Source organism: Anoplolepis gracilipes, chromosome 11 (assembly GCF_047496725.1).
Source record: "Anoplolepis gracilipes chromosome 11, ASM4749672v1, whole genome shotgun sequence".
NCBI lineage: Eukaryota > Metazoa > Arthropoda > Insecta > Hymenoptera > Formicidae > Anoplolepis > Anoplolepis gracilipes.
In genome coordinates, this window is record NC_132980.1 from 6606657 (window position 1) to 6630830 (window position 24174).

At 37.4% G+C, this 24174-nt stretch overlaps 1 protein-coding gene and 1 long non-coding RNA gene across 4 annotated transcripts in view; one reads left to right on the top strand and one right to left on the bottom strand.

Annotated features, from left to right (window-relative positions):
* Positions 1-24174, top strand: part of LOC140671419 (growth factor receptor-bound protein 14) — a 273947-nt gene that overhangs the window by 88746 nt on the left and 161027 nt on the right. For all 3 annotated transcript variants that reach the window (XM_072902695.1, XM_072902696.1, XM_072902697.1), the window contains 5 exons: positions 2194-2372; positions 3302-3458; positions 4752-4882; positions 6045-6125; positions 6215-6346. In XM_072902695.1, the coding sequence (XP_072758796.1) occupies positions 2194-2372; positions 3302-3458; positions 4752-4882; positions 6045-6125; positions 6215-6346 (680 nt within the window). The remainder of the gene's footprint in view (positions 1-2193; positions 2373-3301; positions 3459-4751; positions 4883-6044; positions 6126-6214; positions 6347-24174) is intronic.
* On the bottom strand, positions 5040-7138 carry LOC140671421 (uncharacterized). The gene is made up of 3 exons (XR_012047728.1): positions 6581-7138; positions 5226-5514; positions 5040-5112 (listed from the first exon to the last, which is right to left on the bottom strand). It is a non-coding gene; the product is annotated as an uncharacterized lncRNA (long non-coding RNA).

The following is a 24174-nucleotide window of genomic DNA, read 5'->3' on the forward strand; positions in this document are numbered from 1 at the left end:
TTTTGCTTTAGTATTAAAAATTTAGCGATAAAGTTATTTCTATTTGAAGCTTCTTAAAAATTATTTTATATATTGCTTGTCGATTTTCTTTTTATTTATCGTTTGTTTGTTATTTTTACTATTCTTAAAATATCGCGATTAGAGTTAAATTTTTAATTTATAAAGGGGAGAGGAAGTTTTTGTGAGAAAAAAGAATTTATTAGACGTTAGATAAATTGAAAGAGACCAGGAATTTTTGACTTTTATTCGTGTTTATTAAATTTTAACGTAGATATAACTTTCTTTTACTCTTGTTTCGTCATCTGGTTCGTGGAAATGATCCATCGACGAGCGAATTCGATAGATATGTACTTCGAGTATTGGCGTCGCTGACATACGTGCACATGTGGGCTTTCGTTACTGGTGCATCGTCACGACCCCGGATACGGGACAGACGAGCAGTTATTAAAGTGCTATTCATCGCTCCAAGGTATCTTTGCGGCGAGGACTTTTGCGTGTTCGATCTGGCCGAAGGAGAATCCCCCTTCGATTAAGTCGCAAATACGTATTCTACGAATGAACGGAGAGAACCGCATAAATCTGAGAAATTGAGATATTCCATACAAGCATTGTAAAGAAAGATCCTGAGAAAAGATTCAAGGGGCAGGAATTTTTTTATAAAATGTTTAAATCAATAACCAGTAATAACACATTTATAAGTACAAACAATTTAATCATAATCAATTGGATTAAAATTTACAGATTATTATATACATTTTTTTATATTTAAAATTAAATATATAATTAAATATATAAATATACAAAATTAAATATATAATTAAATATGTTTTAACGTTAAATTCATTTTTTTATAAAAAGTTTTATAGAAAATATAATTTACTTGCTAATGTTTAGCTTTTTCTTATTTGTGTTAAGTATACAAAAAAATTTATATCTATTATACATAAGAAATATTTGCTTAGAATTATTTATTATTGACTTAAAAGAATAATGAACTTTCAAAATAAATAAATGTGTCTAAAATTTCTGTTACAGTATTAAATCATTTTTATTATATAAAAGATTTAATAGAAACTTGTGATTTATTTTTGCTAAAATATTGAAAATAAATTTTCTGTTTATCGAGACTCTTCAATTAATAAAAAGTTTCAAATCATGATGATAAAAGAATTGATAATAATTATGTGGAATCTCTTTATTTCTTCATCTCCCTATAATATAAATAATCGATCAATTTGTGTAAATTGCTACGACAATATTGACCATGGTTGAATAGAGTGAAAGATGAGGGATGGGAAATTAAAATAGACGGGCATTCATCCATATAACATTGGTATTTCGCGAGATACTCCATCGTCCAACGGTTTATATTAGAAATTTGAGCTGCACAAACACAAACATGATATATAAAGGGTTTATCTTCTAGTCTTTGTCTTGACCGATGCGTATGGCGATTCCTCGGATTAGCATTGTACATAAATATTCTCGTCGCTTTCCTTGTTAAACACTCGCAATACTTCGCGTTCGATATTTTATCATCAGGAAGGAAAAAAAATCAGCGCAGCGAGGAATGTCACCAGAAATTGCGCGCAAGCTCCGCGAGGCGTAAATCTTCGGGCTGCAATTTCTCTGCATAAAATGCGACGCACGCATGACGCACAGACAATATATTTTCAAACTGTCATAGCACACACACGCATACACACACACACACACACAAAATTATTTATCTATCTTATCTCCTTATGCCTCGATATTAAAACGATATTAGTTTCTGCATTTCGATGGAAATACGCCCGAAACCCGCTACGATCTTGTAGCACGACGTTACATTTTGTCCGTAATAATCTTTTAACACTCTTAATCGTTTTCCTCTGTGTCTCTTAAAACGAGAGGGGACTACGTTTACTCAACGATAATGTAGTGGCTCTATTCCGACGTAGATCCCCATTCCTGCGAAGCCTGAGTTGTAAAATAGATTTTAGTACAGCGGGCTCGCGTGCTCTTTTTACAATATATATAAATATAAATATAAATATATATATATATATATATATATTTATATTTATATATATTTATATAGTAGACTTAGCGATTTCTTCCGATTTTTTAGTCGTGTGATTTGTTTCCCCTTTGTTTGCCGATCGCGATACGCTGTGTCAGTTTTTTCTTTAGCTCCTTGGACTTTTACAGATTGGTTCCCGAAGATGTGCTCCTGCATCGATGGCAACTCTACGCTGCCGAACAATCGGGCAGTCGGTCGGAGTGCAAGTTACGAACGGCTTGGTTCTGACCTCACAATCTTCGAACTTAGCAGTCCCATGCGAAGGAGTCGGAGAGGAAACCAGGATTTGATCGATAGTGAAAGACAGGTTTGTGCCAAAATATCTCGTGTTTAAATACAATACTAGAAGAATATTCGACTAACCTTGAGCTTGGAAATAAACGTAGAATAGTAAAACTTTACATCTTGAATTTAATTTAATATAAATATGTATTTGATTTATACACTGGGTGTCCGGTAAAGATTGAGTCGACGTTCGTGAGCAGCATTAAACTGAACTGAGAAAAGTCCTTTACCATTTTGCGATTTCCGCAATAATTATTGAGAAATTAATTTAAAAATATCGACCAATTCGTGTGAGTATATTAGCACGTGGCGAGAAAAGCCAGCCCGCTGTCATGCGATTGCTAGTCGCACGCATAGTAATCGTGTAACAGTGGGCTGTCTCTTCTCGCTGTGCTCCTAGCGACCACATGACAGCGGGGTGTCTCTTTTCGTTGTGTTCCTAACGACCGCCTGACAGCGGGCTGTCTTTTTGCAGAGCGCTAATATATTGGCGCGAATTGATCGATATTTTTAAATTAATTTCTCAATTATTATTGCGTTGATCTAATCTTTACCGGACGCCCTGCATTAATGGGATTTATAATATATTTGATAAAAAATGAAAAAAATGTAATAAAGCTCGTAGGTAAATCATAAAGTAATCAAAGTATTTTAGTTTTGCTGTATTTATAAAATAGTAGTTTATTATCATCACTTCAGCAATTTATATAATAAATTTTACTATTAATATAAATTATATCTAAATATTCATAATTTATTTATAATTTATAATATAGTTAATATAATGTAACTTAGTAAGATTATAAATGTAAATTAAGAAGAAATATTATTTATATATACAATTTGACCAAATAAACTTAACTAAATTAAAATTTATATAATTTATTTAAGTCCATTTGGGAAGTGAATTATGTATAGGTAAAGTAATGTATTAAATGTTCGTTTAACTAGGAAGAATTGCGATTCTATAACAACGATCATTCTTTTACCACTGTGGTTGTGGAGAAGGATCTGCGAACGATCGATTTATGTGAGTTGCTCAAAGTCAAGAGAAACGTGATGGGCACTGCCTGGTCAATAATCGAGATGTGGCCGAAATTGGGAATTGGTATGTACATATTTAGTAATTATTATAGATATCGACATGTGGTTATTGAATAATATTTTTTATTTATCTTTATGATTTTTTAATCGGACCGTCACTCTATACATTTTTTATATGATTAAGAATCAATCAATAAGCTCTCAAGTACACACAATTTTTCGTCATGGCGACTAGTATCGTTGACCATACTTTCAAAGTCTGTGATTATCATTTATATAATTATTTGTTAGTTATATATATATATATATTATTTGTATTATTCGTTGATTATGTCTACGAGATTGTTGGTTTTTCTACTAATTATATATATACACATACAATATTTTAATCCTTTTTAGAGAAATACCAACATTTTATATTTTGTTTTTTGAGGGCTTCGAGAATTTTATATTTATATACTATCAAATGTATATGTAATTCAAAACATAAACATTGCTATTCTATAACAATCATCATCAAGCTAAACGTTTATTTTGATATTCCATGTTATCCAATGTTAACGGATTGTTTATAAACTACACGAAGACAAATACAATATATATATATATATATATATATACATATATATATAAATATAAGAAAATAGAGAATTTTTTGATGGATATTTTTCGATCATCATTCAATCGAAAGTTATTTTGAAATAACTCATCGTATCTGATATTTCTTGTGTGATGAATAATTTATTTATAAAAATACTGGTAAAAATACGAAGTAAAAGATAAATTAATTGTTTAAAAGCACGCATGCCATTTTGAAAAAAAAGTAACGCGATTAGTCTAATGCATCGGGAAAAATTTAATCGTCTAAATTTTCTCTATGGTATTGACTCGGAACAAGATCGGAAATAACGCGTGCATAGTGAGAAGGGAGAAGGGAAGGAAGGGCCGTAAAGACGGCATAGGGCTCTATAATGCAGTCGAGAATCAATAGCGGGCGAACCTCCAGGAGCTTGGTGCAGGTCAGAGACGCGATTCCGTATGGAATGTTTGTTTAGAACTCTGAGCGAAATGTCACGATATTTTCGGCCAACATGCTTTCCACGGAATTGTTTTCCAAATTGATTGTATGACAAACCGATCTACATCTGTATTTACATGTAGATATAAAACTCGCTGTAAAAGCTTGATAAAAATATAAAAGAAAGAAGGATTGACAGAAAAGAATATTATATTTACTTATTGTGTATTAAAAAATTAATTCTACAATAAAAAGGACATAACGTAAAAATTTGATTGATTATTATGAGATTATTTAGGAAAAATAATTTACAAATAATCGAAATGAACGTTTTTACAGAACGTACATTAGAAGACCACGAAGACATTCTTGCGGTTCATAGAGAACTGGAAATGTTTGCTTCCCGCTACGAGAGGAGGTTTTATTTCAGTGAAGACTTCCTCAAGTACGAACCATTCGTCAATCCTAAGGTAAGCAAGAGGGAGAAGATAAATAACTATATTTGCTTTGTTTAAAAAGACGTTTATAAAAATTATTTTCTTTTTTAAGAGGCACATGTAAAAATCTTGAAAAAAAATAAATAATCTCTTACCTTCTCTGTTATTATGTTTACTAAATCGGGTGACAAATTATATGTGGTAACTTATCGACGATTTTATTGGCCAGAAAATGCTTTGAAATACCGAGCTAGTCGCAGGTTCTGTATATAAATTTTCACAATATTATCTGGTTCTGGTAGAGACTCGGGGATAACTGAAGAGTATTGACATTACCGACGAAAATTTAGCCGCGCGGACGAGTCGGTATGCATACCTAGTGAAATTTCTGCTCTCGCGTTTACCGACAAGTAGTGCAAATCCTTGGTGACAGGTCGGATAGATTCTGAAGATGGCGCGAGAGATGCTTTTCGCGGATATTGGAAGTGACGAAAGATCTCGAGAATTCGGTGGTATTGATTTGTACGTTGGTATCCTGGGATTTTACAGGATTAAAATCGCATAGCATCCTTCTAAATTCAACACATCGAGATTGCACGGGGAATATATCATAATAAATGGCGATAAAAGTTGAAAGAGATCTTGCAGGTATTATTTTGTCGAATCTGGAAATGAATTTTGAATTTAAAAAGTTGCGGAAATTATAACGTGTAACTGAGGCCGAGACTTAACGACATTTTGAAATAGATGTACTAATTAGTATGTACTTGAACCGTTAGTGGTTTGAAACTTTGTAGCCATGGCATCGTAAATCTTGTAACTTGGCCTTTATTTACTGATGATTAACCAATTAAAGGATAACGAGCGCAGAAACTAAACTTCGGAAACTGAGCATCGTAGTCAACGTCCTTCAGGGAGGGAAAATATTTTGGAGAAACATTTCTATTTTTTTTAATGAAAAGATAGAACTCTTGTTTCATTCATATAAAATGTTCAAAAGATTTTTAATAATTTTCCAGAATTTCAGATATATTTGCAAAATACGCAATTTTATTTACTATTTTTGAAATCTTTTATTAGAGAAATTTATTTTATTTATATTACTTCTCTTTATATTATTTTTTCCAAATGGCTGGAAATTTTTATTTTCCAATATTTATTATAAAAAATATAAAAAATTTTTAATCTTTTGCAGCAATTCTTTCCTGCTGATATGGTCGCATTTCCCAGCGGAGAGGACAGGAGCACATTTACGGATGCTGACAGTGCGATAAGGGTGAGTGACTTTCTACCGTGATGTGATGATCGCAAGTCAAAATGGTGCTCTGATTGAAATGGGATAAATATGTTTTATTTGCGTTGCAGAATTATCTGTTACGGGAGGACAGTGAGTGCCCGCAGGTATTCAGCATGGTGTGGATGCGACATGTGAACTCGAACGGTTGGAGGAAGATGTACATGTTGCTTCAAGGCCGGAAACTCTATACGGCGAAGAAGGTAAGTCTTTTGATTTTATGAAAATTTACTGAAATATTCATGCATTGAAATGTTAATTTGCAATTTTTAAAACAATTTTAGAAAGGATTTAAAATGGAAATATTTATATATTTGCTAATTTTCGATGAAATTCAATGAATATTTTTCATGAATCATATATAGTTATGAATTATGAGCTTTAATATATTTTGCGACGAAAAAAAATTACTTGTCAGCTGCCTTAAATGTTCGTACCTGTCATTTTGTCTGATGCGTCAAAATATAAAAAGACGTTACATATAAAGAAGCGCTGTTAATAAGTGAACACATATTCTGCTTACGATGATTAATATGTTAACATGAAGTGATGGCGAGTTTCTCTTCTTTCTTATGCTCGATTATCTTTATACGATCACGGTAGAAAATCTCGCGAAGGAGATCGTGTTCTTACTGACTCATCGTCGGTGAAACGTTCTTCAAAGTCCGAGTAAGCGATTCCTAGGTGATAAACACTCGTCAGGCTCTACATGCACTGACGATCGTTCTCGCAGGTGCTAATACTTTTCTCAAGGACTTTGCGGAACCATCCGTTGGATGAGTCACAACGTCGTCGACAATTTATTTATAATTCATTAAGCGACATTAACATGTAACAGCTGGGACGCATTTGTGGTAAAAATATATAACACAAAAAATGCAGTCTTCTTATAATGGAAATAAAAGAAAAAAAATCTTATCGATATATATACATATATGTAAACATTGCGAAACATAAATACGCTGCGAAATTAAACAGTACATTTCTCTGGTACTTTAATGTTGATGTTTATATTAAATCGGTTCTGCTTTATTCACGATACATGTAATTTTTTTTTTAAATTAGCAGATGCAGAACAAGTACTTTTTTTTTTTTTTTTTTTTTTTTGTATTTTGCTAAATTATTCGACGATACGTCTAGACTTTTGATAGTAATGTTTAGTGTCCGGCTCAGTCGTTGAGTCAATTAATTTGCATAATTAACACTGTTCGATACGTCGGCAACGCCTTTCATTCCGCTAACCGATACCCGAAGCGCAAAGCAGTCATTTTCGAGATAACTAGCAGCTAGTTAATGTACGGTGATTTTGAATTCAGCCCGTAGGCGTGGCGCCTCGGCAATGTTTGTTTTAAAATTAATTTTATTCGATTATCGATTCCGCGCGCACGACCCGTAGCTACTGGTGTTGCCCGCCAACTGTAAACTGACGCGTGGAATGATCGTTACACGGACGCGCTTTCGAATCGTGCGTCATTAATCGCCACGTATTAAAGCCAGAATCATATCGGTGCATGAGCGATTATTCGAATATCCCGAAGAAGAAAAAAAAATCCATTTGTCACGCACGCATAAAATATCGAGTGAATTATGACCGCGATCGTTTCACGGCTGGTGATACATCTAGTTAAATAACGATAGCGCGACGAATTATTACAGACACATTCGTATACACAGCCCGACCGCGCACCGTGAAATATTATCGCTGAATATTCACCCGTTATCTGCGTATATCAATGCTCCACTAATATTCTATTTATGCGCGATACACGCGCTATTGAATAAAAATAATTAATGTAATTTTACGTAATACCATTTCATTTTATCAATATTTATTCCGAAGTGAAGGATATTGATATTGACGTGTGACGTGCCTATTTATTTACATATTTATTTACATTTCTTCTTTCTATACAATAATATTATGAATTATTGTCGATATTGTACAAAAAAAAAAAAAATAATAAAATTTCTTTTGCAAAAATATAGTGTTTTTTTTTTGTTTTTTTACTTTGCGTCAAAGAACTGGTTTGAAAACGTATATTTATCGATTGCTTTTACGCTCGGTGTAAGAATATAATTTAATTAATTCAAGCTCCACGTCACTTCCTGCGATACTGATATCGGCAACACTGATATCTTGTCGGAACGAAAGGTTTGTTCCATAAAAAACCCACGATCCGTCATCTACTATTTCGCACCTCTGCACGATACCGCAAGTACGTCATTAATACGATAAGTGATAATCTCTTGGTAAAAAAAAAAAAAAAAAAAAAAAAGATAAAGAGCTCATGACAAGAATACGACGGCTTATGATAATAATTGCGTATCGCGATTCGAGCTTATCGGGCCACGATTACGACGCTGTCACGCCAGCGCATACGTACCTTGCAAGCCTTCACAGTTTCTTGAAAATCGGATTTCCTTCATAGTTTATCCTGCCTCTTAATTTCGATATCGCTCTTATATCCGTTCAGCGACGCCGATCTTTTTCTCTCGTAAATCCTAGAAGTTTATTTCCGAAAGTAAGTTTAGTTGAAATTTTATGAGACGTTCGGAGAGGGAACTCGGCTTGTTCGAATAAGGGTTAATTACACTTGGAAAGTTCTCAGCTACATCTTTCCCCGACCAAAACGCCAAGGCGAAATGCCTCGCGAAATACGCTTCGCAATTATCGCGCTACGCTCTCGTATCTATCTGTCTTTATCGCGCGCACTCGATCATTTCGCGAGAGAAAAGCCGCCTTTTATACCGCCGCCAATTTTTTCATCATCATCGTTCTCTCGATATATTATTATACATTAAAGATCGCATACGAGCATTAACCATTCGCGCATACACACGAGTGTGGATCGCGGGCATTGTATGGATATTCGCGCACGTATGCGCTCTCGTTCAATTGTAATCGCAAATTGCACCATACCATGGGGAATTCCATTGTTCTTGAAATAATTGTCTCACTCGTTAGTTTTAAACTCGCCTAACACGTGTAGAGTCTACCGGGAAAGAGAGTACGACACGAAGCACGAAAAGGAAAAAAAAAAAAATTTTGAACTTCCTTATTATATAATTGAGACATTTTTTTATTGTATAATTTAAAAGAAAAACTCGATTAAGAAGGAGGAAATAATTATAAGGCGGTTGAGATGCGCAAGAGGATGTCGCGCGTTGGGAAAGCAGCGGAATGGGAATTTCTCGGGCAAGGTAATGGAAAAGAACGCGACAATTGTGTGCGAAAACGAGGCAGGAGAGGCTACCGATGCTAAATGATACGGTTTTAGGAGAGTCGTGAATAATCCTTACCAACCTTAGCGTTCGCGCCGTTATTTCGGTCCTCCTGGCGAATAATTTATGAACTCTAGCCGCGGCTAGAGAGAGCCTTATCTCTCGTGCTACCGACTCGAGATATCCCCGGACACACGATATACGTTCGCTTCCTCTTAATTTCTAGCCCGCGCGCACTCTGTTCCTCGGGGAGGTGTCATCGAGAGACGTTACCGAAGCTTTAACGTTAGACCGCCCTTTATGACGGTCGTTCGCCGCCGCGAACGAGTCTTGTTTATTGTTCTTTGCGGACGTATCAACGAGAGTGCCGCATGTAATATGCACATTCAATATACGTTGATGCACTTTGGAGAGCCAGAATAAACCCGCGTGCTCTTATCATTTTCTTGTCGCACATATACATCTTTCAAGATATTGATTTATTGTGGCTTCTATTTTACGTTACGCTCATCACAATGCACATCAATTGTGCAAACATCTACAGTTTTATAGCTCCTCTGTCTATTTTATACTCTAAATTATATATATATATATATATATATATATATATATATATATATATATATATATATAATTAAATTATATATATATATATATATATATATATATATAGATATATATAATTTTATTACTTTAAATATTTCATTTGAATATTTTTATGATATATAATATTTAAATAAATTCAAGAGAAAAGGATTTAATTAATTTAATTTATAATTAAATTAATTTTATATTTATTTTATTTAATTTTATTTATATAATTTACATATTTATATTTATTATTGATTTAAATAAAATTAGTTTACTTTGCACCTTGAGGAAATTGTGACATGTACTTGCTTTGGATACGTTGGAAAAGAATTAATATCATAATTTCCAAAGAAATAATATTCTCTTTGCCAACTTAAATGGCCATATTAAATAAGATTAGTTGCGTCTATAAATTATACTTGTGTTAAGTAAAAACACATGGACGTTTATGTTCGATTTATTGAAAGTCGCGCCGATGTCCGACGTTTTTATTGCCAGGCAACTCTCAGGATTCGCCATCCCGACTGCGTTCAATCCTCCCCCTCCCCTCCCCTGCCCTTCTCTCCCCCAGCCCCCCCCCCTCTCGGCTTTACCCCCGCGGAGTCCGACCTCATCCCCGCTAACCCCCTTTTTCATTTCCTCCCTCGCAGTAACGGGCGTGGCCCCGTTATCGCGGAAACGTACCCGCGACGGCAGGATAATTCTCTGTCCGCTACGTACGATCAATTTTATCGGCAAAAAAACTTCCGCGCGAGCGGGGGCGATCCGGGAGAGAAATATTGCCCGCGTTTTCCCGTTAGAAATATAAATACTCTTTCGTGCGCTGGCCATCGGCGGGCTTAAACGAGTTTCGTTACTTAACATAATTGCTGTGCAACACTGCCGTGAGAAGTGTCTCGCACACGTGAATCGACAAACGGCGGGGGGACGGGGGGGGGGCCTTGCCAGGGGTGAAATTGCCAGTAGCGGAAGTGTACTTAACGATTCCGGTGCTTCACTCTTCCAATTTGTCCTTACTTCTCTCTGTAAATTCACCGTAAGTACGGTAATTGCATTAACACGTGATGCACAGTGCGCCGTTAAATCCCGAGAGAGAAATGGTCGAAATCCTTAAAAAAAAAATATCGCGATCGCCCTGCCAGTTTTTCCAATATTACGGAAATTAACAGGAATATTTATGTAACAAAATATTTAATAGCAAGAGGGAGAGAGAGAGAGAGAGAGAGAGAGAGAGAGAGAGAGAGAGAGAGAGAGAGAGAGAGAGAGAGAGAGAAACATAAAAATTATAAAAATAATAATTTTATAGATTATATTGTATATTTTTTTTTCAACGAAATCTGATTTTTTTTTTTTTATTTCTCGATAATACATTTCGGCCCATTCGCTTCAATTTTTTTTTTTTTTTTTTTTTTTTGTTCGAGCCTTGTGCAATGACGCGGTGAACAATGAGATTATGTAATGCCACGGCTAATCCTCAGGGCGTTTGCTTGCCACCATCAACCCGTTCGACGTCACGGAGCGAGAACCTTGACGCTGTCAATCTCGATTTACACGTAATAACATTTATAACGCACGAATAACGCAACACGCTGAGAGAACGAGCTGATAGATAATTTCGATCTCGCCTGATACACGATCGCGTGAAGCGAATTGAATTTAAAATGAACGCATATATCCGTACAATTTTTTTTTTCCGACAATATCTCTTAACATTGCAAAAGGAAAGCGAGAGAGAGATGGTGACTGCTTTTATTGCCGCGACGTTAACGATCGCAATTGTTCTTGGCCGTCATTATTTACGCGTTACTTACACCTCCCCGAGAAAGATGATCACCGTTCGCGTTACTGCGTTTACCGTACCCCGTGTGGTCATAAAGAACACATTTCGCAAGACATAAATTACGGCGTACGATATTAGCCTGTCGCTCGGTACGAAAATATATTGTGTTTTGTTTTTAGCGTTAGATATGTCGTTATCTTCATTATCGCCAATTTCCTTCCATCTCTGTTCTCTTTTTATATAAAATATAAAAAATATCTTTCCTATATGCAATATGTAACATTTCGGAGGAGAAAAAAAATATCTCTTACAATTAATTCATATACATAATAGGTGCACACATATTCTTTTATATGGAATATAGAAATATTTTTTTATACATGTATATACATATATAGAAAATGCTGTTGGAGTACAAAAAGTAATATCCTGAAGCTTGTATATAAACTATATTATATAAACTTTATTCTTGTTTCATCCTGATTGTTTTTGCACACATCTGAAATTTATTCCTTAGAGTTGAAAACACGTAGGGTATATTTTTTCGGATTATAATTTATATTTCTCGAAACTAACAATTTTTATTATCGCATCTGTGTTCTTACGCTTGCACACTCGATTGCGCCATTATGGACGCGCGTTCGACGACGTAAATGTAATTCGGGATATAACGGTTGAGTAAATTGTTTGTACGCTAGTCGACAAGAGGGTACATTGTGCTATGGCCGGCCAAAGCGAAGCACGGAGAGATACTCTCAGTGTACTTTGTCTCCAGTCACAACGCCGTGTAAGATCAGTGTCCTGTCACGGAACCCGGAGACCTCCATTGTTCTGTTTATCGTTTCATCCGATTTCTCGGGCCCCGGGGCCGCAACTTCAACGGGTCCGCGCGCGCGCCCCTCGGTCCATTCACCAAGTTTTCCGCAGTTTCCGTCTGTAATCGAAGTTTCGCGTAAGCGACCGGAGAGAGGGAGTAAAGGGTATCTTGTATCTCACGGGGAACGTTAGCGAGTAGATACGGCGCCGTTACCGAAAGATAACGATGGCTGATTTACATAGAAGAGCTGGAACTCGGGTCGTTAGCTGTTAGACGCGCTAGCGATCGCTCTGCATTTATTATCGACTCTCGACGACGACGAGGACGAGGACGAGGACGAGGACGAGGATGGCGACGTCGCGGTTGCCTCGCGCGAGAGAGGAGCTTTTTATCTGGAACCGCCTCGCTTGCAAGAATCGAAAGACGATTCTCAGGAGTGGAAAGCCGAGGGTGGAGAAACGTCGGCGGCGAAAAAAGGGGCTGACGGTTTTCCGCGGCAAACAACCGTGACTGATGATCCGTGGGTGAAGCGCGATACGCGCGCGCGTGCAAAAAGAACGATTCGATAATTAGATACGCGCCTTCGTATATCGAGAATCGAAGATCTTTCGCCAGAGTCGAGGGAAAGTCGAACGAGGGTGTGGCGGGCAAATATTCTTCCTTCTGCTTTCTCCTTTCCGTTTTTATTTTTTTTTTTTTTTTTTAACGACTTTACATTTTTATGAGAATTTATAAATAATATTCTTTAATCTGTCAAGTAACAGAGAAAAATATAAAAATTTCAGGGAATTTTTTTAGGACTCGGGAAATTTAAAAAAAAAATCCTTTCTTGATAATTTTGCTCTTATACTTTAAATTATAAATATATATCATATATATATTTCTGTTTATATTTAACATCTTAACAAAATATTGAATATTTAATATTAAATATTAAATACGCAGTACGTAATCTTTATTTTAATTTTTAATAGTATCTTTAAATTCTTTTTATCTAGAATTTCGACTTGAACAAAAATACTTGGAAGATTAAGGAATTTTTTTACAAGATTTGAGTAGACACTCCGAAGCAATGTAGTTGTTACTTTGGTCTTACAAATTATAATTTCTTTGTTGATGTTCCTCCCTTTTTTAATCCCCCTAGTCATTCATACGCAAAAAAGATAATCGCCTTCGTATTCGTTGTTGTCGGGCGCCACGCGAGTGATTCTCACTCCGACTTCGCCCTTTCTCGCAATTAACGACGGAACCATCCACCGACCGAAAAAGCTGGTTGAAACCCAGCGAAAGAGCTCTCGTTGCCGAGAGAGGTGGTCCATGCCGTCGGCGACCTGGCCGTGGCTCCTCTTCCGGAAGAGCGAGCCGCTTGATGGATTACGTCGACTAACGGCCATCGTCTGGACGCGTTAGATTAGCTGCGGCAACGAGGGCGGACCTTCCGTTGTCGGTAACCAAGACCGATCGTCCTCTCTCTCTCTCTCTCTCTCTTACTTTCCCTCTGACCGATGAATGGAAATTGAGGCGGATAGCCCCGTGTCAGTAAACTGGTTCTTTCTCGCCGCGCTCAATCATGGACTCGCTTGTTCTCGCGCAGCGGAATTATCGAGGCACTTAACGAGGCTCGACTCAAATGAGAGAGATGGAAATAGAAGGAGGAAATACTCCTCGAAATAATCGCGCCGATGACGTGAGGAAGTGGTACGCGAGATGAAGTCAGATTGTACCAATAGCCATAGCTTTATGCCAAAGTAAAACGAAAGAGTTGGTTAAATTACCTAAAAGATAAAATAGAATTTAATATAAGTAGTACAGAAACATATATTCATTTATTTATTTAATTTTTTTTTTTTTTTTTTTTTTGAGTCGATAATAAATATAGAATATATTCCAATTTAAAATTGCGCGATTCTTTTTGTACAAGTAGATTTTATGATTTTAATTTAATTTTTAATTGTTGTGTAAATTTTGACGAGTTAATAGTCTTGTCGATGCAATCTCATTCATCTTATAATACTCGGGGGGTGGGCAACGAAATATTCCAGTGAGACAGGTTCAGTAAATTGTTACGCGCTATGCACCGGATCACGCGACGACGACGGTGGCGTCTGTGAAAAATGAGCCCCCGCGCGCCGAGAACCGGAGAAGTGTCATCCTCGCCAATGTTTTATCGCACGGTCCGCCATATTATAGAGGATAAATTCCGTTGCTATCCGCGTGCCCGCGTACTCGTGTCCGTAGTAAAAAAGCGGGTTAAATTCCTTGTGAAACACGATAAGCTTGCGCATCGGTATATTTTCCGAGCGAAGTGAGAGAGAAAGAGAGAAGGAGGGCCCTCCCCCCTCCCTCCTCGCTTTTGCCGACATAAAGGAGGTCATACAGGGTGCATAGCGTCGCGGCGCGTATACAGGGATGACCATAAATACGCGAGGAAATCTCTTCGAGAAACACGAATCTTTTGCTTAATAAAGTTATCTTGGTAATTTTCAAATTGTAGAGTCACGGAATCTGATTGTGTCCGGAAAAAAAAGAAAAGAAAAGAATAATCCTCCTTTCGTTAGAATGAAACGAAATTCAAGACAGACGAGTAATATAAGACTTGGTATTTTTTTGCTGTGTTGCACCTCCTTCACTATTATCATCATTCTTTTCTCCTTTTTACGCAGAGACGAAAAGGTTTAACCACTGGCTTAACAACTGCCACAGGTTAAGCGTGCACTTAAAGTCGTTTCATCTCCCCCTAAACTTGCCTTTAATGGCGCTCTTTTTCTCGTAATGCCTTCCTGGGGCGACCCTTTGTGCACTATTAGTCCCGGAGAAGTCTAGCTTTCCTTCTTCACGGGTGGGCAGAAAGAATGGCAGAAATAGACTGAGGACGATGGTTTTTTTTCTTTACTCAATATTGTTCTTATTTTCTTCTTTTAGATTGTAATAGAAGGGTTTAGTACGAGCCTCTAAAGTAAGAGAATCATTTACGAAATCTATTGAAAAAAAATATTGCGCAAAATTTAATTTCTTAATACAAAGCGACTTTGAACTTCAAAATGGTAGATATATATTAGGTTCTTGCGCTAAACAATTTTCTTTGTCATTATTCTATTCAGCCAAGAAAGATTTTCTTCCGTTATGAAACTTGTTAGTCGCGCATCGACATTGTCTTCTTGCATCGCGCACACGAGTAATAACGGCGTAACACTCGCAGAAACACAATTGCGTTTACTATATACAGCACGCGACGAGCACGCGTCAGCTGTCAACACCGCTATTCGTAGCCGTGAAGTCAGTACTCGGTACAACGACCCTTTACGTGTCATCATTGTAAAGGATCCCATATGTGCGCGCGAACGTTTTGAGTCGTACGTTTGTGTCGATGAGATTCGTTGCTGGCTGGACCGGTTTCTCTGAATGGCCGGGCAGCAAAGAACACGTTGCGCGAGGACTAGTTGACAAATACAGTTAACGTAATCGTTTCTGCTTTGAAGCAATATTAAATTCGCAGAGAAATTATTTTATCTGTGATGTTATATTTTTTGAAGGTAGATTACAGATCTCGCTGCTTTAATCAGTCTTCTGGATTTACCATACGAATATAAATAAATTAAAAAATTAAATTATTAAATATGAAATATGTTTAAGTATCTATAATTATTTATATAATTATTAATATATTTGATAAAATATATTTGATTAAATATAAATCAAAAAATTTAATCATTAACTGCGCGAATATACAGATATTGATTAAATCAATGGGAAAAATTATTTTTGAGATATCATGTATTGTACTTTCTGTACAATATGTTACGTGTACCTTAAATGCAATATAAATATGCCGCATATTTGATCGCAAATATCTATATATATATATATATATATATATATATATATATATTAATTATACATTTATGAAAAATATTTTTGGAAAAAGTAATTTCGATTTTTTCATTTGTCCAGCTCTTTACCCTTCTCTCCTTAAATTCTGTCGCAACGTTAAGCAGAATAATCCGCTTATGGAAATTCCCAGCAAAACTTCCGTAATTTCATCATCGCGCCATAGAGACAAATCACTGGTTTTCATCCGAACGAAGGATATGAAACTCTCTCACGGATACGTTCAAGAGAGAGAGAGAGAAAGAGAGAGAGAGAGAGAGAGAGAGAGAGAAAGACGCTTCTTACCTATGAATTTTGGCTGAAAGAAATCTTCGACATGCAATTTAATTTATTGTTACAACACATAGAACGCTGATTGTTTTGTTCTTTTTTTTACGTTGGGAAGCGCTTATTTATTTGCTCTTCCTCTCCTCTTTACGTTTCCTTCTTTTTAATTAACCCGACGGCGCAGCGTTTCGTTGCGAAAGTGACTATTAGTCTGTCGTGTTCGTCCCTCGTCTGGGAAAATATTAGCAATAAACCGTCGCGCTACGTCATCGTCGGAAGATAATTTACGGCGTTGTTTGCCAATAATTATCGTTCGTTTCGCGGACACGCGGAATTACGACGAAATTGACGATCAGCCGTGTGTATAATCCAACTTGCGTACGTTAATGCCGTGTTTCCGTTCGTTGTACTCGCCTAATTCGATTCTCGAGGGGCTGCGACAACGATTTTTCCTTTTTAGATGGTCCTCCCCGCCTGTTTTTCAAGCTGATACTCCGAAACTCTAAAAACGGAGGGCGTTGATTACTACACTAATGATGAACTCGAGCTTACGTCATCCATGAAAATCTATCGACATTCTCGATTCGTTCTCGAGGGATGGAGGGAAATTCACTATAATCTTGGAAAATGTTATCCACCGGGTGTAGATTAATAACTGTTTCTATTTTATACGAGATTGTTCTCTGCTTAGATATTTTTAGAGTTTATTTTTAACGAATAATGATTTTAATACCGGCGATATCTGTGACAACAGTAGACAAAAATGATCAGGTCGATTATACTTGTATTATTCTCTTCTTTTTATTTGCTTTTTTTTTTTTATACGGTATATTACAGAGTGTTATTTTTTATAACGAGTTTATATCTAAGAATACGTTTGAAACTTACATTTGATTTTTTTTTTCTTATCAAAATATCAAAGGATCAATAATATTTTCGTCGTACGCGAAAAATTAAAGAACCTTTCTGCTAACAAAATTTTTATTACAAACAAATCGATTTCATATTAATCAAACCATCATCCATAGTTGAAAGGTGACACGGCAAGTCCGGGTCATGCTGTATATTCGGCTAATTAAATTAATTAATCTAATGATAGCGTTGCAACGCTAAATTGCCATGTCACGTTTAGTTTTCTTTGTTATTGACCATACGGATGATGAGAGAGAAGAGGAATAGATTAATAAATAACTACATGTATAGATACATGATGAACGCGGACGAGTAGTGCGTGTGCTTATCGATCCAGGGATCGATCGATCTAGAGCGAGAGAAAGAGGTGAACGAGGTGAGGGGGACAGGGGAGGGGGGAGGAGAAAGCCAGGTATTGTCGTGGATTGCGCACGCCAATTAGAGCCCAACAATAGGCCTCCGTTTTTGGCGAAGCGTCTCTATTGTGAGCGGCAGCTGACAGCGGAATACGGACACGCGCATTCGCGATGCCACGACGATCCGCACGCACGCACGCACGCACGTACGCACGCACGTACAATGAACGCGAGAATAATACCGGACACGTTGCTACCTCATGTGTCGCTCGCGCGACTCGATCCTGGCAGCTGCCCATCGCCGCTTTTTCTCTTCATAATAGGTTAACGATCCGTTTCTATCTCTCCTCCAGCTAATTTAGAATTATTTGTATACTTGTATCAAACATTATTTTGAGATGGTTTTTTTTTCTTTTTTTATAAAATGGTATATTTTTGAAAGATCGAAAATTTTTTTAGTCATTATACATAGACGTGCCATATATATTATATTCTTGGATCTTTAGGTATTTGTCAGGGTGTACATTCGCTGAAAAAAATTTGGAAAACTTGGAATTTTTTTTGTACCTGGAAAAGTCAGGGAAATCTGATGGAATTTTAAAACCCAGGAAATTAAAGAAAATTTTTTTTCAAATAATTTTGCTCGCATATTGTAAATTTTAAATATATCTACATGCCTCTGTTTATATTTTCAATGTTTTAACAAAATATTGAATATGCAGTACATATTTTTTATTTTAATTTTTAGTGGTGAAAAATGAAAATGTTATGACAGTTAAACATTTTATCTTAACGAAAGGTAAAAAATTTAATTTTAGAAAATTGCATCAAAAATCTTTGAAGTATTCTCTTTACTTAGAATTTTAAACAAAATTATTCGGAAGATCAGAAAATTTTGAGGGAATTTTTTTTACAAGATTCGAGCAGACACCTCGATTATGCTTGCTTTCAAATTCACGAGCGCTCTATAGTAGGTCAGAATCATTTCTTTGAGCCGGATCGTTGTTATTTGAATACGTACATACTATATATGTCGAAACGTATGCGGTATCGATCGTTCTCCATATGCCCTGTGGCACGGGGGTGTTCTCTCTGTGGGGAGAGAATGGCATTTGAAAATTGGTCGAAGTTAGAGGTAGGTTATCCGGTTTCGTCGCTCATTTGCAAATTGCAAGAGATATGCGGAATCGGCTTAGCCCGGCAGCAGCAGCAGCAGCATCCGCCCTTCTATTCGTTAGTGGCGCGCGCGAGTCGTGTGTGTTTGTGTGTGCGTGTGCATCCCCCTTTTCTATATCTATTTGCCTCCGTTCCCCTCTCCGACTCTCGGTATTCTCGCTGTTATTCATTCTACGCGTGCAGTTTCTCTTTGAAAAGCCGAATAATCTATCCGGTAATGCACTCTGTGTAATCGGAGCTCTTTTTCCAATTTGCATATCCATTTATTGCTTTTCCATTTATTGCCTTCTTTCTCTCTTTCTCGTTTTTTCGTCTATCTCTTTTCAAAGCAACCCCTGATGTGCGGTCGATACAGGTCATACGTACCAGCTGGAGTTCGAGGGATTGATTTTTCACTTGGAACCTGTTCCTCTCTTTCCCCCCCCCCTCTCTCTCTCTCTCTCTCTCTCTCTCTCTCTCACACAGCCTTTGGGAAATTGAAAAATTTTTCTCCATTAAGGTTAATATCAAATAACAGTCATGATATGAAAGGAAAGAATTAATAACGTTACAAATATTTACAGGAAGGCAAACGAATTATTTGCGTGAGGAAATTAGTCTGAATTAACTGTTGTAATAAAGCGGCTTGTCTTAATTAGAAGAAATACAAGTGTGAGATATAAAGTTTCTATTTCTATTTTTTATCACTCATTTTTCTTTTTCTTTTTCTTTCTTTTACGTGTCTTCATTCATTATTACCCTCTTTCTTTTTTCTTTTTTTGATATAATATTTATACGTGCGTCCATTGCTTTTTCTCGTCATCTTTTCACGTGTCCAATCGAAATTATTATAATTATTAAGAGAAAAAAAAAATGTTTCTCTGTTGATTTATTTTTACCATTTTTAATGTTTTACTCTTCGAATTCTACTTGAAATAAGTACAGCTATCGATTTCTGTGAAGAAGGGCGGAAGAGAAGAAACATTATAAAAGTCGAGATATATTTATAATTTCTAGATTTTACATCGATATCGGATACTATTCGTTTTAATAATTTGATCTTTATTTGCGATATTTTACTTTTGACATCTACGGTACTCGATAATGCTAATAATTCTTCTGCATATAGTAGTCGCGCTGAATCGACGTGGAGGAGGGGAGGGGGGGGGGGAGGCAATGCTTGGAGGCTTCGTGATTCGCGGAGCGGATCGTGATTGTTTCGAGGATAGTTCCCAATTCATGAGATTCGTGACAAAGGCTCAAAGCAGGGCGCGGCAGGATGAGGAAGTCGACAGGGAGACATCGGTCAGACGGCTCTTCTGCGTCTGACAGCCTAGAGCTACTTACGCCCGAGAGCTCGTTCGTTCGCTCGCTCGATTAATTATACAGTTAATTAGCCCCAGGCGTTCTCTCCATCTCCGAGTCGCTCTCGCGAGCTCTATGGCCTACGTGTTCTCCATATTCCCAACAAATTACGACGTATCTTCTCGGAATACAATCTTTAATATCCTCGCGCACGTAGCACAATGACCTTGTTGGTTGAGCAGAAATTTTGGATTTAAAATGAGCGGGCCTTTAATTAAGTCTTACGACAAATATCTCATCCATTAAACCAGATGCTATTATTGCAGTAACTGTTATTATTATTATAGTAAACGCTGTATCGAGCCAAAGTTTCTTCTGTTAGACAACATTTTTCGTATCATGTTAGACTAATGATGGCAAGTACATTGCGCACGACGTTTCTATAAAGTTCCTTGTCCGCGCGCGCGCGCGCTACCTTGTTCAATTTTTCATCTAAAATTACCGCACCGAGAGCAACGCGAAAAAAGCTTCAACCAGAGCCCAGGAAAGTGGGTGAGATATGATATATGCCTTGCGGTATTTTTGCGAAAAAAGAAACGGTTTCCCCTCTTCTTTCTCCTGCCGGAGTGACTTCGGCGACTGTGATGGAACGAAGCCTCCGTTTCGTCGAGTCACTCTTCAGCGACTGCCCTCGAGATACTTCGCCGACTGCTTGCTTGTTTTTTCGCGACACTCGGCGCCATTGATTTTCAAACAGTGTCTTCGCGTTTTAGCCTGCGACCCGACTGTCAGTGGAGCCGCGCCGTCATCAATCTTAGAGTTTCCACCTTTCCAAGCAGCGTCCCCACCCCTTCTTTAGGCGAATTCCTAAAGCACGAGAATCTTTGCCAAGGACATATTTTTTAATAATGATAATCGACATGAAGATAATCCGCGAAATTTTTACATATATATTTTTACGATAAAACTATCGAGTGACATCCACCTAGTTTACTCAAGGGTTAATTAATCGCCGGTTTCTGTCGATTAATTACAGGTCTATTTCATTCATCTTGTATATATTGGGTGGTAACATTAATTTATTTACTTTGTAACGTAGAAGCGTGAGACAAGGTACAAACATATACGCGGCTAGAGCGATCGATGTTTCCTTGTAAAATCGCCGGACACGCCGACGTATAGGATGACAGGCGGTCGAGACTCTAATTTCGTTATCGGCGTCGGCCAATTACGCCAGCAATTTTCTTAAAAATGCGGAACTTGCATCGTTCTCCACTAACAAGGTTACCAGCAACCAAAGATAGAAGCCCATCGACGAGCGATCGTTTAATCAAGAATAGAATTGCAGTTGTAATGTAAAACAAATTATTTTTAAAATAATAATAAAACATAAGTATAATATATATATATATAAAATATCATAGGGTTCTAAAAGATAATTAAAGAAATTAAATTGCGAAATTTTCTTTAAAGTCAAAGACGAATAAAAAATATTTTTAGTTACTTTTATTATTTTAGAAATCGAATTTTATAAATTTCTTTTATATTCTCTCTCACAAAAGTCTGTAATTTATTATTAATTTTTTACTTTAATGTAGATCCGACGTATCAGCTGTCGAAAATTTTTTTCGTGCTCTGGGTCAAAAAAATTCTGTCGCGTTTCCCGCGAAATCGGCTGAAAGAAAGAAACCTGGCACACTCGTCGTGTAAACAGGAAAGTGACACTTCCTGAAAAATGAAGAAATAGTCGCGCTTCCGGTCCCTACGCTTTCCGCCGCCGGCGGGCGACTCCTCTACCGTCGAAAAACGCGAGAGATCAACTTAACGTCGTCCGATATCGTTGAGGCAAAGTTTACTCTTCTATCGCGATTTGGGCGAGAGGCAGCGAATGAGTCATTCGAGGAATCTGTGTACGATTTCGTGGTATCGAGTACCCTCGACGATACGCGGCCAAGTCCCAACTTCTTGACATCATTCCAAGTAACTTCTTCCGCAGTCGTGCTTTTTTCGTTTCATTCGACGGTTGTTTCGCTCTTGCCTTTCGCTTGTACATCGAGCTTTTCTACTCATTTATCCGCTCTTGGTTAGGAAAAAAGAAGAGGCGAAGGAGAACGCTCCTCTCCTCGTGTTCTCCTTTTCCTCATATTTCTAAACTACTAGCGACGAACAAAATCTGTTGAGCTACCGCGTCGCCTCGATCTGTCCGTGCCAAATGTTTTTGCCGATGTTTCATCCGTAAATATCGACTATATCATGAGCGTTGACAAACTCTCGATGATACATGAAAAAAGTTGGTGCTGATGCGCGAGCAAGAGCTAGCGAGCGAGCAGGTCTCGATGGTTTTTCTTCTCGTCGCTTCTCGGGGAGTAACGTCGGTAACGAATGGCACAGACATGGTGTGTCGCAAGGTTTGACAGAATCGTGGCGAAGCAGGACGGAGATACAAAGCGCATGTTTCTTATTTCCCGACTTTTTGAGAAAACAATAAACATAGATGTGTTCACCCATAAAAATATATCGGCGAGAGCACACGATAAACTTTGGCGAAATTGCACTTTTGAAAACTGCTACATAATTTTTGATAGATCGAGGAGAAATTGTAACATATGTTTAGAGCGGTAATTGCGTTTTACGTTTGACGGTTTGATACTGGGGATACGCGACATGGCCGGTTGCCTCCTCCTGGAGAGTCGTAATAAGTCGATGATGAAGAGGGAAGGGGAAAACGTGCACCGTTTTATTGTTGACCTTCCCTTCGGAACAACATTTTTGCGTTAGGGAAGCTTTTTCCCTACTTACGATTTTCCGAATGTCCGATCCGACGTTTAGTGGCCGGCGAAAAACTGCGGAGGTCAGTGGAGCCGGCGCGGTCAAGCAGCAAGTTTTTATTATACGGCGGAATATAACCGCGGGAAACTTTTTACGGCGGATAAAAAGACCCTAAAAAGAAGCACCCGCGTGTCTCCGAGGAGGAGTTACTGCTTGTTTCTTCGGAAACGTTCACCATCGCCGTCGCCGCGCTGTCATTTTTCCCTCCATGTTGCAAAATCTTCATGGAATATTCGAAAGGGGAGTCACCAACCGAGCGAGAAAAGTAGCTTATTATCGATTATTAAAATAAATTATTCATTCATAATTAATGAATCAGCATTGGAAAATAGCTAACACGTAGTTATTTAATAAAGCCATTAATGAAAGATTTTCTTTATTGAATATGTGCATGGAGAGATGGTTAAACATACTGGAACACGCGTACAGAATTTGAAATTTTACTCCGCCTGGTGTTGGAACGTATTCCCGTGTTTTATGTTAAGCTGACGTTTACGATAACGCTCGCGTAATATGTATGGCCGCGTGTGCAAATGAGGGAAAGAGAGAGAGAGAGAGAGTACATGAGACCGGCACATAGTCGTAACAGGAATTAGCATAGGAGCATATTAATTCATACAGCGCCGATCCAAGTGAGAGAGGGAGAAAGAGATGGTTCACCCGTTTATTATACACGTTCTGTCCGAGTGTGCGTGATGGTGTACGTGCGTGGGTGATCGATCCTGCATTAGCATACATCGATGGTCGATTTGAAATTTTAATTGCGACGCTGAAACGACACGGGATGAGAATGGCGTAAATCGTCGCCCTGTCAGGAGGAATTTGTAAATAGGAATTTCACAATTACACGGACGAAATGACGGAAATTACGAAATCTCGGATTTTTCATCTTTGTATTTTGTTTTTACT